The sequence below is a fragment of the Candida theae genome (assembly GCF_024610275.1).
Source record: "Candida theae strain CBS 12239 chromosome Unknown scaffold6, whole genome shotgun sequence".
NCBI classification, from domain to species: domain Eukaryota; kingdom Fungi; phylum Ascomycota; class Pichiomycetes; order Serinales; family Debaryomycetaceae; genus Lodderomyces; species Lodderomyces theae.
The window spans coordinates 327392-341744 of record NW_026261434.1 but is presented as its reverse complement, the minus strand read 5'-3'; the positions used below and the strand labels follow the sequence as shown (position 1 = coordinate 341744).

The 14353-nt window shown below is 40.2% G+C and overlaps 6 protein-coding genes across 6 annotated transcripts; 4 read left to right on the top strand and 2 right to left on the bottom strand. All coding sequences in view use genetic code 12, as the record gives it.

Moving 5' to 3' along the window:
- Window positions 1-394: 394 nt before the first annotated feature.
- On the bottom strand, window positions 395-5293 carry VPS11 (tethering complex subunit; the record flags this gene model as incomplete). Its single annotated transcript, XM_051751833.1, has 2 exons — window positions 395-3436; window positions 3653-5293. 2 exons carry the CDS (start codon window positions 5291-5293, stop codon window positions 395-397), a joined length of 4683 nt encoding a protein of 1560 aa, XP_051609113.1.
- Window positions 5294-5839: 546 nt separating this feature from the next.
- On the top strand, window positions 5840-6723 carry NIF3 (Nif3p; the record flags this gene model as incomplete). Its single annotated transcript, XM_051751832.1, has 2 exons — window positions 5840-5876; window positions 5951-6723. 2 exons carry the CDS (start codon window positions 5840-5842, stop codon window positions 6721-6723), a joined length of 810 nt encoding a protein of 269 aa, XP_051609112.1.
- A 230-nt stretch (window positions 6724-6953) lies between these two features.
- KGF57_002509 (uncharacterized protein) lies at window positions 6954-8951 on the top strand (the record flags this gene model as incomplete). Its single annotated transcript, XM_051751831.1, has 1 exon — window positions 6954-8951. The coding sequence occupies one exon, from the start codon at window positions 6954-6956 to the stop codon at window positions 8949-8951; it is 1998 nt and encodes a 665-aa protein (XP_051609111.1).
- Window positions 8952-9059: 108 nt separating this feature from the next.
- Window positions 9060-11141, bottom strand: KGF57_002508 (nucleotide diphosphatase/phosphodiesterase; the record flags this gene model as incomplete). Its single annotated transcript, XM_051751830.1, has 1 exon — window positions 9060-11141. The coding sequence occupies one exon, from the start codon at window positions 11139-11141 to the stop codon at window positions 9060-9062; it is 2082 nt and encodes a 693-aa protein (XP_051609110.1).
- A 295-nt stretch (window positions 11142-11436) lies between these two features.
- KGF57_002507 (uncharacterized protein) lies at window positions 11437-12103 on the top strand (the record flags this gene model as incomplete). Its single annotated transcript, XM_051751828.1, has 2 exons — window positions 11437-11477; window positions 11878-12103. 2 exons carry the CDS (start codon window positions 11437-11439, stop codon window positions 12101-12103), a joined length of 267 nt encoding a protein of 88 aa, XP_051609109.1.
- Window positions 12104-12952: 849 nt separating this feature from the next.
- On the top strand, window positions 12953-14323 carry ALG1 (chitobiosyldiphosphodolichol beta-1,4 mannosyltransferase; the record flags this gene model as incomplete). The annotated part of the gene is made up of 2 exons (XM_051751827.1): window positions 12953-13011; window positions 13090-14323. The coding sequence occupies 2 exons, from the start codon at window positions 12953-12955 to the stop codon at window positions 14321-14323; spliced, it is 1293 nt and encodes a 430-aa protein (XP_051609108.1).
- Window positions 14324-14353: the final 30 nt, after the last annotated feature.

The following is a 14353-nucleotide window of genomic DNA, read 5'->3' as shown; positions in this document are numbered from 1 at the left end:
ACGCCAAATAATCAGCACCAAGTACAGTAAAGCTATCTGGCGCCAAATGTTTTTATCTAAACGAAAAATAGATAATAAACAAAGATTGACGCGTCATCGTGTGCTACTTCACTCGAGAGACAGCACGAAGTAGAATGATAGGTCATCAGATGGGCAGTTTTGATGTTATACAAACAGTAGAGTACAATACAATTAATTTTTACACAAATTTTATTTCATATGTATCAAGTGGAAATGTTTGACACAAAAGAACTTCTACACATTCTACCCAGTTCGTCCCCCCCATTAACACCACCACCACTAAAAACAGAAAGATGAAAATAGACTAAGCAGTTGGAAAACACTTTCTAGAACTAAACTCATCCTAAACACACAATTGATATCTCTCCACTCTTTACTGGTCCATGCTAACCGACTCATCCTCCATCACCCCTTTCCCAATGTATTCAGAAATAAACTTGAATGTATCGGTGCTATCACGCAAAGACTGTACAAAGAAATCGACATTCTCCGTTAACGTATACTGACTCTGTTTGACTTCATTAACATCACTCAAGGCTTGTGCACAAATAGGACATTTTGGTCCATGGTCACTTGCATCATCCACGAATTGCGAGCTACCATTGCTGCTTGTTGGTTTGGCAACGAGACTAGATGACAAACATTTCTGATGGAATGAATGCTTGCATTTGAAATGAATCACTGGGAAGTCCAACTTCATTTGACATGCTGAACACTTGTTGTTCTGAATCACAAATGGGTGTGTCAATTGTGACAACTTGTATGAGTTCTTGGTTGAGTCATGCTCGTACACTTCGATGAGTTTCTCATTATTGGTGATTTCTTGCTCTTGAGCTGTAAAATACTGAAGGAGATAATCTTTAACAATACCAAACGTAACAAACTCATTGTCGTTAGAATCACCTCCATTGAGCAAACTAATCAACTCAAGTGGGTCCAACAATTTATACTTTTTGATTTGTTGTAGTATGACTTGTATATCATCGTGATTAACTTTTTCATAAACTTCACGCTTGGAAACGATAAACTCGAGCATCATTTTATAGAGCTGCGGTTTAGCTTGGCCATACTTTTGTAGCACTTTGAAACACCCTTCAACGTCTTCATCAATTTTGTACGACATAAATATACCTTCCTCGTCGCCATTATCTTCCCTTGCCTTTATTTCGCCAGGCTTGAAACGATACAAATGACTCAATAACAACAACGAGTCGTCATCTAACAAATCACCGTATTGGTCAACAATAGAATCTGCTTTATCCAACCATTCCGACTCACCAGTCTTTTTGTCCAATGAGAGATACATTTCAAGCAAGGTAATCAACACTTCCTTTTTATCCGTCAAGTTACCCTGATATCTATCCAAAGCTTCAATGCATGCCTCGAGGAATATAACAAACTCATTTGGATGGTTGGTAAAGCTGGAATAAATCAAATTGGGCTTGGGAGGTAGGTATGTGGGTTCTCTTGCAACATTGGATGATAATGTTGTTGTTGTTGTTTTCTCGGTTTTCTCATTTTCTGAGTCATTCCCGCGGAGTGTCAAGTAGTTTAGAAATGCCTTGTAGTTGGTCAATTGAGTTATTCCCTCCCCACCCTTTTCATCTTCCTCTATGTTTGCATCTGGTGCTGTTGTGGTAGAAGGCTCCTGCGTTGACTCGGTGGGTTGATATTTACCCGTAAACACATTGATCAAAAGCTCCGTTGTTTCAATTGGACAAGAGTCTAGCAACTTTTTCGATTGGTCAATTAATATCAATAGCAAGTCGTCAATCTTTAATGTCTTCATGTAACTCAATGCCAATTTCGGTTTACTTAAATCATTCAACTGAATTTCAACAATCAAATTTGGTTGATTGAGTTTGTATAATAACCTCAACACCTGGTTGTAGAATCCACACTCTTTGAATAAATTGATAATGAGGGGAAAATTGAGTTCTTGTAGTTTTGCATTAGACAAGTCCAATTCATCAATAAAAGAGTCAATTTGGTCAAGGTTCTTCAACTTGCACAAGCAACATAATAACAATGTGATATGGTCGACGCTGGCTAGGGTCATTGCGTACAATCTTTCCAAAAATTTCACCATATTTGCCGTGTTAATTGCCTCCTTGAATTTCGTAATCACATTCATGATAAAATCATCTCTATCTTCGTTCGAAATTGAATTGACGGCATCCGCAGCTTCATTCTTGAACAAGCCAAGACAGCTAATGTAAACATCCATAGCCTCATCATACTTTTGTTCATCAAATAGATGGTCTGCGTGCAATGTCTGTATCCGCAACAATACGTCTGAGGAAAGTTTCAGTTGTTTTGCCAAGTTGAATGCTACGGAAAACAATTCCCTTTGCAAAACTAGTTCAATCTGTTGGTTGATTGGTTTTTCATAAAGTCGGTATAATACACCATCATTAGATAAGAGGTAAATTTCATTACCCATTTTGAAAACAAACTTGATCACACTTTGTGGAATCAACAAATTTAGCGAAATATGGTTATTCCTTGTATCAAGAATAATAATCCTCGATTGAAACTTTTGCAGGTATTCATTATCCGTTGAGCTCACCATCAATATGAACTGATGGAGTCTTGCAATTTTCGATTTGGGAACGTCGAAGTTGATTGTTTTTAGCTTTGTAGTGGGGTTGTAGTACCTAATTGAGTCAGGACGTCCTACAATTAACTCCTGCTTTCTTCCAGATTCGGTGCAATCTAGATCTGCGCCAGCCTTTTGTGATAATATACGCAAAGGTTTGCCGTGATTACGCCCAGTAGTCGATACCGTCAACACTTTTGAAGTTGTTGTGACGTAAAGTATTTGCTCCTCTTCATTAAACTGTATTCCAGTTATTGGATCATTACCAAAGCTTTCATAAATAACTCGCTGTTTTGATCCTCGATCACGCAACAAGTCCCCTCTAACAAGTATTACTTTCCCATTCGCATACCCAATTGCCAAACATGTCAAGTCGAAATTAAACTTGAAGCAACTAATTGGAAACGAATTTTCACTTTGGACTCCGTTGCTTCGACTATTCTCAGTAACCGAAACTTGAGTCTGGAATTTGAACTTGTATTCCGATGCCTCCAATTTTTCCATATTGAGTATCCTTGTTAAATCCCAAACTTTGATGATCAGTGGGAACCCTTGCTTTTCAGCCAAAGTCATTATCAAATTGCTCAGGTTGATCACAGGTTCTATAAACGTTATCCTGTAGTCAATATCGTAAGCTTGGAATTGGCCCTCGCACGTCATATCTTTTGGGTTTATGATCTTAAGTATGGAATTATTGACGGCGATAACCAAGTACGCTTTCGTGGCGTTGATGGCACTGAGCGTGGGATCAGAATACAATGCATCGTGTGATTGGTAGTTGGGGTCACGTATAGGAATGAAGTCAAATAGCTGAAACTGTCTCCAAGTGGATAGTAGAGACATTATCTGGGAGAAGGCACTGTTGTAGTTGTATGTCGCCAAAGTAAGGTTTCTAGTCAGTCTGCCGTTTTCGTTTTGTTTTTTTTTGACACGAGAGAGCGCAAAAATTCCATCAACTCAACAACGGGAGGTTTGTTCACCTAAATGTTTTTCCATTCACAAGCACACTACAACTATTAGTAGAAGAAATACAAAAGATGGTAGATACAATGTCAGCTCAGTGACTGAAGAAACCGAGTTGAGCACGAATGGTTTTCGTGGTAGAATCACCCCAGTGAATGAGTAGCCTCCTCGAGCTGCAACGGGACTCCTTGTGTCAGCATTCCCAAAAGACAAGTCAGTGGTACTCGCATTGTTTGTGGCATCAATGCTTCCAAGGCTTATTGCAGGATGTGACTTGGGAATATCTGACGTTTGAGACTTGTTTAAAAGTGTTGCATTACTGGTGAATGGTGTCCCTGGGTCCGATATCTTGGTGTTGTTCATTCTCTTTGGGTTGATTACCTCGCTTCGAAAATGGGGAAGTGAAGTAGGACGCAAAACTATGGTTGTTCCCTTTATCGGTAATATACTGAATAGTCCGGTCGTCGAGTGGCTTGGTGTCGTCGTTGCAAGTATTATCGAAACTGTGTCCTTAACTCTCGACAGTTTCCTTCCTAACACCAAGTGACCATCATCATATTCTACCAATTGTGCTGGGTCCACTTCTTGTCGTGTATTTTGTGTTGGAATTTCACTTGTGGTCACAGGGGTCGTCAAAGTCGAAATCGTTTCAATGGCAACGTTGTCAAAGTCACTCAAGGTCAATTCTTCTGCACTGTTTACTGTCCCAGCTTCTGAATCCCGGGAATTGGTTAATGCGGTTGTCTTTGTGACTTGACTACCCGACAACACTTTACGGCTTGCAATCACACTAAACACTTTATCATATTCAGCATCAATTTCAGGTACATCATTCACAGGTGGTGATGGTGGACTTGGACTTTCCAATTTAGAGTCAAAGTCAATGTGTGCTGGGAAGGAGGAGTTAGTGGTAGATTCAGATGCCAAGACTATGCTGTTGCCTGGTGAAATCACACTCTCTAGGGTATCTTCTGGTAACGTCACCAATTTGGTGATTGTGAGAACCTGAGTAATCACAACTGGAGTAGCAGGTGGTGACAGTTTGTAGTCTGTCCTCACTGGCAACACGAATGGGCTGGTCAAATTAAGTGGCTCTCTTTCGTCGCTCGAGTAGTCAAAATCTTCCTCCAATTCATCTGTTTCCTCAGTCCATTCGAGGTCTGTCATCTCCACGTCGCTTGTGAGGTTCGCCTTTGCATTGTTCACGATACCACCGTCCCACTGCAAGTCAGACTTTGCTCTGTCTACTTCATTGCACTTCATCCCCTTGTTGACCAATTTCTTGCTCCGGATCCTGTTTTGCCAAATTGCAAGAACATTCTTGGCGTTCATTTTGATACCTCCAAATACTTTTCCTGACTTTCTCTGTCTTATTTTATTGCTCCTTTTGCCTATCAGATGTCTCTTCCTGGTGAATGTGCTTTCACTTGTACTGTAAGTACCCGCTGTCGGCCAGAACAGTTCCTTACTGGAGTAAACTTCAACAATGGAACCAACTCTGTCAAAAAGCTCTGTGTATGTAACATCAGACTGATATTCTTCTCCTTTGTTTCCATGTGGACCCACTCCAAGGTTGTTGAGATAGTTGGTGTCAAGTTCATTGTCCATATCGGTGGCGGTTTCTATCGAGTGATTTAGTCCATCAAATGAATAAGTTGCATTCAAATATGTGTGTGCCGACATAAGCAAAAACGAGGTCATATAATGCATTGTTGAAATGTGACCTATTCTTGACTAGTTTGCTTTGGTGATTGTCGGCTGGTGGCTGTCTGTTTGGCTTTTGCTTTCTGGTTTATTGATATGTTATTGCGAAATTTTATGTTTTGTGGTTCTTGAAAGATTTGGTGTAATAAAATAGTATGCGCTTCCCAGCGAATTGTTGCAGAGAACCGGGATGAAAGCTTATTTGGGATGGGACCTCGCAGACATCGTATATGAAATCTTCTTCTAGAGCCCTTAACCCTTTTTTATGTTGTCTACACAACGGTGGAAAAAGAGTTGCAAAAAAGAAAAAAACATTGCTCCCTACCAGAGTCGAACTAGTGACCTTTGCATTACAAGTGCAACGCTCTACCAACTGAGCTAAAAGAGCAATTTTCACTCAAAAAAATATTTAGTGCTTTTAAGAGTGTATTTACAGTGTCATTTATTGGTAGCGCTTTTACAGGATTGAAAAATATCCAGCAAAGCAACATTTAACCATAACTTAACCCCTAACCTACCCTCCCCTCCCCTCCCCTTCCCTTCCCCCACAAAATGTCGAAGACGTCAGTCAAGCGTGTAGTCAACGCAAGTATGTGATCGTGATAAACGTTTTGCTAAGTTCCTTACTAACAATCTCATCAGTTCAAAAGTTTTATCCTACAGCTTTAGCCGACAAGTCTTGGGATAACACTGGTTTACTATTAGACTCTAGCGTGGAAGATGCAGCACAACAGAACTCCCCAATCAAGGTGTTGCTCACCATTGATCTAACCCAATCAGTTGCTGATGAAGCCATAAACAAAGGGGCAAAATTCATAATGGCATATCACCCTTTCATCTTTCGTGGACTAAAGTCAATAACACCACAAGATCCTCAGCAAAGGTCGTTGTTGAGGTTGGTGAAAAATGACATCAGTGTGTATTCACCTCACACTGCGGTTGATAGTGCCAAAGGAGGAGTGAATGATTTCCTAGTTGATGCAATTGCAGGTAAGTCAAATGTCCAAAACTCTGCCCCAATTGAACCTGACTCATCTAACCCTGAATGCGGAATGGGAAGACTCGTCAATCTTAAACAACCAATTAACTTGAAGGCTCTTGTTCCAAGGGTGAAAGAGCAACTTGGTCTCGATCATGTACATGTCGCTGAATCTAAAAACGGACCAGATCACGAAATTAGATCAATTGCTATTTGTGCAGGATCTGGAGGCGGTGTGTTCAAGGGCTTGCAAGCTGATTTATACTTTACTGGAGAACTATCCCATCATGAAGCTCTATTCTTCAAGGAAAGTGGATCCTCGGTGATCTGCTGTAATCACTCCAACACGGAGCGCCCGTTTTTGAGGTATATCAAAGAACAACTAGAAAGCGAGCTCCAATCGAGTGATGAGGTTATTATTAGTGCGACTGATAGAGACCCATTTCAAACTTGGTGATATATACAATGCGATTTGTTGTTGTTCATACAATAGAGATGTATTGCTCTTTTTTGTACATAGAAGCCGCACAATCTACACAAAATATTTCTGTATGCATTCTTGTCTTGTCTTGTCTTGTCTTGTCTTGTCTTGTCTTGTCTTCTCTTCACCACCTCCACGAACCACACAGTGATTAACGCTCTACATCAATCCCCAACAAAGTCTATGGTCTACTAGGGTTATGCAGTATGGTTGACTCACAACCAAACACAAAATCTGTGATCTTCCCATCTTCAAATGCGTCTCAAGAAGCATCAGTGAAATTACACTGTGCAAGGGGATCAATTCCATCACACAACTTGAAATCAACAATCGTTGCCTGCTCTGGAACTCCCTTTGTATTCTTGTATGGTGGATTTGATGAAAATGATGCATTGGACAGCAACGTCTATTTATTGAACACAGATACTATGGAGTGGGAATGTGATAACAAAATGGACGGATTGTACAGAGAAGGTCATCTGGCAGTCTACCTCAACGACGGCAACATTTTGGTCTATGGCGGGTTACCTTTCGACGATGAAACTTCACTCCCCAGTGCTCACAGTGAAGCATCTGCAAGTAGAGACATGCGCAAGGATCACTTGATGATGATTTACAACATTTTCGACAAAAAATGGATCGGCCCACCCGACTTCGCATTGACCAATGCCCCCAGTTCGCGATCAAGGCATGCCTGTTGTTTGACTCCGGATGGTACGAAACTTTTCATCAGTGGCGGGTTGGTGAAGTCAACCGTATTGAGCGACTTGTATTGTTATGACTTGACGTCTGGAACTTGGACAGGTCCTTTTGAGTTTGAACCGAGATTTGATCACACGATAATCTACCATAACGACCGTATATATTGTTTTGGTGGCTTGAACGGCGACATGAATCATGTGAAGACGGTGACTTTTTACTCTTTTAAAACAAAAGCCAAGTGTGAAGCTTCAATTTCGAGCTTGGCAACCACCAGCTTTTCATCATTGAGCTATGACTTGTTCATATTGGAAAATAAGAGAAATCCTGGGGTCAGTTTGTTTGTAAACCTTCCAACTTGGAACGTAGAAGGTGGAGTCAATGTTGCCAGCTTGGATTTAAAAGACTTTGAGGCCCAGGTCTTGTTTGAGCAGTTGGACTTTCTGAAATTTGTTGGGGAAAATGAGCGCGATGCTAAATTCCTATGGTCTTGTGCGTTTATCAATCATAATGGATCTCTATTCTTGTTGGGGAATAAGAGGAAGCAGTGTCTGCACTTGTTTGGAGGCAATTTGGCACCCACTGGTTTGGAAAATGAAGCTGAAACAACGCATGGGAACGAATGGATTGATGAGGAGCAAGATTCAGTTTTGCAAAGTGTTAAATTAAACCACGTATTGGAAGTTGAGTTGGCACTGTTTGGAGTCTCGAACCAATCAAGATATACTGTCTCGTCAGATTTTGAAAAACTATTTGAGTCACACTTGTTTGCTGATTTTGAAATCACCTCGTTGGTTGATGAGGACGACAAGCGCAATTTTGAGAACCAGATTGCTTACAATACAAAGTCCATGCCAGTGCATAAAGCTATTTTGAGTGCCAGATGGCCACACTTTTATCGCATGATTTCATCGGGAATGAATGAAACTCTTGAAAACAGGGTGTTTATCCCCGAGCCGTTTTGCAGAGTGAATGCAATGGTTTACTATTTGTACGTTGGCAAAATCAAACATGATGAACATTTGGCCATATATGACTATTCGGCCTTGGTGGTGTTGGCCAACATGTACGAATTATCCGATTTCAAGAGTTTGGTTTTGCTGAAGTTAGTCTCCTTGTTTGAACAGTTTAGAGTTTGGTTCGAGGATAAAGAAGATTCTATTTCAGATTTGCTACGGATATGGAAAGATCTCTCCATCTCAAATGAGCGACTCTTGTTGTCTAAAATCATTGTGTTTGTAAAGGAGAAGTGGGGTGTCATTACCAGATCCAAATCGTTTATGCTACTCAGTAAGGACGATATTGTTAAATTATGTCAAGATTCCACCGATGAAACCACTACTCAAGAGAATAATACACAAGCGGGGAAAAGTCCCAGTCGCCTTTCTTTGCACTCGACTGAGACAATCTCTCCAGGTACACCGGGAAGGAGAACAAACTCTCCGTTTGTGCTTGATTCACCTGCTGCACAACATAACATCCAGTATACTGGCTCCATATTCTAGAGATCAAGTACAAGACAAAAAACTGTTCATTAGTTATAAGGTAAATACAAACTGAATATCTAACCAGTGAATTATAAAAGAAGTCATAAAAACGCCACTCGCCAGCTGTTAGAAATTGTCATCAATAAAACTATGCAAAGCATCGCCTATTGCCTCTACGCCATCTTCAATATCATCAATGATTTCATTGAATAACCCACCAAGACCCTCCTGTGTGGTTGTAGTTGCGGCCTCGGTCTTGGTCGCACTTTTTGAGCTCACGTCGAGGGAAGTTGTCGTTGTAGTCAAGAAGTCACTGGGCTGTGGTAACGATTGTGTTGCAACCTGAGAGATTGTCGACTGCTCAGACACAAGTGACGCCATTGGGCTTGGGTTGGGTTGTTCATTGACTGGTTTGGCCTTGTTTCCAATTCTCCACAATTGATCATAAGTTGCATTATTGCGAACAATATGTTCAACTTCAAAAGGTAAATCAGGGAAGACCAAATTATCATTCCAGTCCTTTGGCAACACTTGTGACACAACACTTTGCACTGGCTCACCATTATTTATAGCTGGTTGCAACTCCAATGACTCGCAAATAAGGTTATAGAAATTAACATTTTCAAATGGTTTTACTTTGTTTGATTTGAATTTGTCCTTAAAAAAGGGGCCCGATCCCAAAAATAATGCTCTCATTAATAAATGTCTATTGTCATAACCATGAACCCCCTTGGGTTTGTACTCGCCGTGATTATCTTCCATTTGCTTGTGAGTTGTAACGGCGTATCCCACATCGGGTATGATCCATAGTGGCGCTAATCTGTAGTTAAATTTGTGCTCGTCAAGCAGTCCGCCGAATTGGAATCGTTGTGGGATTTCCTCTCGCGTGTAGATATGGTAATGTCTAGTCAAATTTTTATCAAGCTTGTCAAAGTTTGCTTGAATCTCTTTCCTTGCTTCTTTGACATCAACGTTTGGTATTAGCCCAATCAATGGCCAGCCATCTATATGATCAATGTTCTTCAAGTCAATCAAATCATCAAGGTACAAAACTCTGTCGTTAGATGTAGGAGCCATTCCATGATCACTGACAAAAACTAAATTGACAATATTGTCGAGGTTCCTCTTGTGAAGTTCACTTTTCATCAATTCGATGAAATCGTCCACATATGTTAAACTTTTAGATAGCTCGGGGCCCGATATTCCATATTGATGTCCATATTCGTCAACTGTAGGAACATAGGTCAAGATCAATTCTGGTCGCGTGTCAATCTCCCGATCAAGCCATCCCATAACCCTTTCCACTTTGGAAGTCAATAATTCCGACCCATTGAATCTGTCAGAGTCAAAGTCGGGTCCAACCCCTGGAACTTCGGACCCGGGCCACATGTGCACTGCTGCTTTGACGCCCTGTTTGACAGCAGTCTTCCAAATGGGCTCACCACCTTGCCAAAAATCAGGGTCTAGGCTTCCATTCTGTGGATCAGTGCTAACAAATTGCTTTTTCAATTTTGTATCAAAAAATGTGTTCCCCACAATACCATGTTCTGAAGGATATAACCCAGTCACCAAGGTCCAGTGGTTGGGGAAAGTCACTGAGGGGAAACTAGGGATCATATATGGCGCACCGTAATCATTTATAAACATATTGTGAAGTGTTGGCGTATCATGTGGGTTAATGTAATGAGGATGGAATCCATCTAGGGACACAATAATGGTTGTTTTGTAAAAGTCGTGAGTTGAATTGGAGTAAAGCTTATGCAGGGGCTTGTTGGATTCGCTGCTTAGGTTTATGTTATTGTTTCTCGTAAAGTAAAGGATGAAAGACACCACAGCAACTGCAGTGAGCAAAGCACCACCAAGTATGGTTCTGTCCCTAACTTTCTTTTCAAGGTGTCTCAACCTGTACTCCTTTAAGTCAATCGCTGGCTCATTCATTGCTTCCTCGTCGTCGTCGTCAATACCGGCATCAAAGCGCAGAACCATCTCATAATCATCAGTTCTGGCATCTCTTTTCAAAAGCGACTTGAGCTTTCCAATGAGACCGGAGTTGGAGTTGTTCTGCCTGTCGTCCGCGAGTGGGTCAAACAAAGTGTTTGTTGAGTGAGTATTGTCCTGGTGTTCTGCAAAGATGATATCGTCTTCGGGGTCATCCATATCAGTGACAGGGACATCCACAGCATGCGGAGTGCTATAATTTATTGACATTGTACGAGGCTATTGATGTAGAGTAGAGGTGGGCTCGATGTGTTACCAGTGACTACTATTCGTCTGTCTTTCTATGTTCTTATTTTTTTTTTGAAGCCACACACACAAACACACACACACACAGAGAGAGAGAGAGAGAGTAGAAAGTTTATCGCCGTACACTAAACCCACCTTTGATAAAACGAGAACAATCAACCGTCAACTTGCAACCACCAAGGTATTGCGTAGTTATTTTAGTGACTGTCACTGGGGTCTCTCCATCAATCTAACTTACACCCCACAACAGTAGAATATAATGTTTTTGATAGGAAGATCCAACCAGGCAAGTGCAGTTTGGTTCTTTGCACATAATCATAGATGTGTCTACTAGTCTGCTTGGTCCCGCTCTGTGCTTCAGTCCTTTGTTTCAGTCCCTTGCTGTTTTGTAATGAATCCCAGCTCTAGTCTAATTTGTTGATGTGCATTTTTTTGGGGGGCGGAGGAATTGGGGGAATTGGGGGAATTTGGGTGCAAATTTATTGCAAAGATTGTGAGAAAAACTGTCAACAATTTTGAGTGTTTGAATCTTACTTTAGTTAATAAGCAAAACAATTTTGACCAGTAGTAACAGTTTATTAGGTCACTGATTTGAATATCACACCCCTTGTCGTTACACAACTATAATTGCTAAATGGACATTAAAGTCTGAGTGGCACAAAGGAAAGCTGATTGCAACAATTACATAGTCGCTATATAGTGGGCGAAATATCAATGATCCTGATTACGATCCAATTGATTATGTCACTTCAGATTCAGATTCAGATTCAGACTCTGAAGAAGAAGGAATGCAAATTGAAAATGAATTTGCTATTGATTCACAACACGAGCCAGCACCCAACAACAATTTGGAACCTGTCGAAGAAAAAGTTACAATAGAAAACGCAAGAAGAGACCAATTGAGGAACTTCAGTGGAAATACTTAATGATATCTCAGCTGGTGATAAATTTGAGATAATTGACTGAATCAAGTTTTTGTCGTTCAAACGACAATTAGCTCTATAAGTTAATGCCTTAATTTTCAATACGTGATGCTTAAAGTTGGCAAATTCAAATGATTTTTTTGTATGTCAAAGCACTAATTTTTGACATAATCTTGGATCTGGGCATGACATACTCCAAATAACACATCAACTCATAAATGTTTTGCCTAGCAACATTATCCTTTGGAATTAACATTTTGAAAATTGATGCTACTGAGTATTGTGAGAACATTAGTTTTGCTGTTGGACTTTTTCCAACAACTATTGTATATTAAGTATAGCCACAATTTTACCCAACTTGCTGAGACAGTTGAATAACAACAAAGTATTTGAGGGATATGATAGCAAAGCGTCCCTTAAACTTAGGCTTGTGGTTTACTATCCTCTTGCCATTTTTCAAAGGTGCAAAATGTGTGGTTCTAGAAGTGATTATTTGCACAAAGTCATGTGACAATCACGCATACGTCACCTGAATGTCATGTGAAAATACCCTTACATATAAGAGCAAAGATCTTTTTTGTCAGCAATTTGAGTCAATAGCTCAGTTGTTAGGCAACTTGTCCGAGTGGTTAAGGAGAAAGACTTGAATTAATTCAAGGTATCTTTTGGGCTCTGCCCGCGTAGGTTCGAGTCCTGCAGTTGTCGCTATTCATTTACTCCTTTTCTTTTTTTTTAGTTTGTCTTAGCACAAAGACTGAAATAATTGTTTTTATTTTTATTTTTTTTTTCTTGTTGATCAGAGCCCGTCTTTCAATTGAGTATTAAGATCCAATCAATTGCTTCTTTTATACTATGGATGGAATCATCAAGTATCAAGGATTCGACCATATATGGAAATATACTGGACCATGGTTCTACTATATGCTTGCAGCATATATCTGTCTTCCGATAATAGCCTACATTTTACTACCTTACTTTTCGCAGAACAGGAGACCAGCAAGTCGAAAGGGTATTTTGATATTTGTGTTGGGGGATCTAGGTCACTCGCCTCGAATGTGTTACCATGCATCGTCATTTAGTAAAGTGGGATACGACGTGACTTTATGCGGGTATGTTGAAACGCATCCGCCACTGGAGATTGTGGATGATTTGAATATTGATATTGTACCTATTGGAGTAGTCCACAATATCTACAACTTGCCATTCGTACTTTTTGCTGCTCAAAAAATCTTGCTTCAAGTGAAGCAGTTGGCGACGATACTTTGGAATCGAGGTGGTGAAATGGATGTGATTATGATACAGAATCCTCCTAGTATACCAATCTTGCTCATTGTATTGTTGTTCAAGTTTTTTGTCCAACGACACTGGAAAATTGTGATTGATTGGCATAATTTGAACTACACCATATTGAATTTGAGGTTTCAGAATTTGAATCATCCATTGGTGAGGTTGATGAAGGGCTATGAATGCTACTTGGGGAAATTTGCCGATTTGAATATAACGGTGACTAAAAAAATGAGAAAGTTTTTAATTAACGAATTTGGATTTGCTAAATCTAAAGTGACTGCATTTTACGACCGGCCAGGTATGCAATTCAAACCGACTAGGGACATCGAACTTAGGGCAAAACACGAGATTTTCAAAGATGTTGAAAATGTAGAGCAGTACAAAATATTGATCAGCTCTACGTCATTTACACCTGATGAAGATTTTGGCCTCTTGCTAGATGCATTGAAGCTATATGACAAACTGCAACAATCCAATACACCACCCATCTTACTAATTGTCACAGGCAAAGGTCCATTGAAGGACAAGTTTGTACAAAAGGTTATCGAACTTGATTATTCACCACGAATAATTGTGAAAACTGCATGGTTGGCATCTGAGGATTACCCCAAGATATTGGCGCAAGCGGACTTGGGAGTCTCGCTACATACATCATCGAGCGGGATTGATCTACCGATGAAAATTGTTGATTTTTTCGGATCTGGGGTTCCTGTGGTATCGCTAAGTTTCCCCGCCATTGACGAGTTGGTAAAGGATGGCGACAATGGACTTATAGTGAAGGAATCAACAGCAGAAAATTTGGTCAAATTGTTGAATGCAGTATTTACAGATGAGGAATTATTGTCAAAGTTGAAAAACGGTGCATTGAAGGAAAGTGAGTCGAGATGGGACGAGAATTGGAATACTGTTCTTCGACCCAAATTTGTACATAACTGATTTAACTTCTTTTTTGGTTGTTTTTTTTTT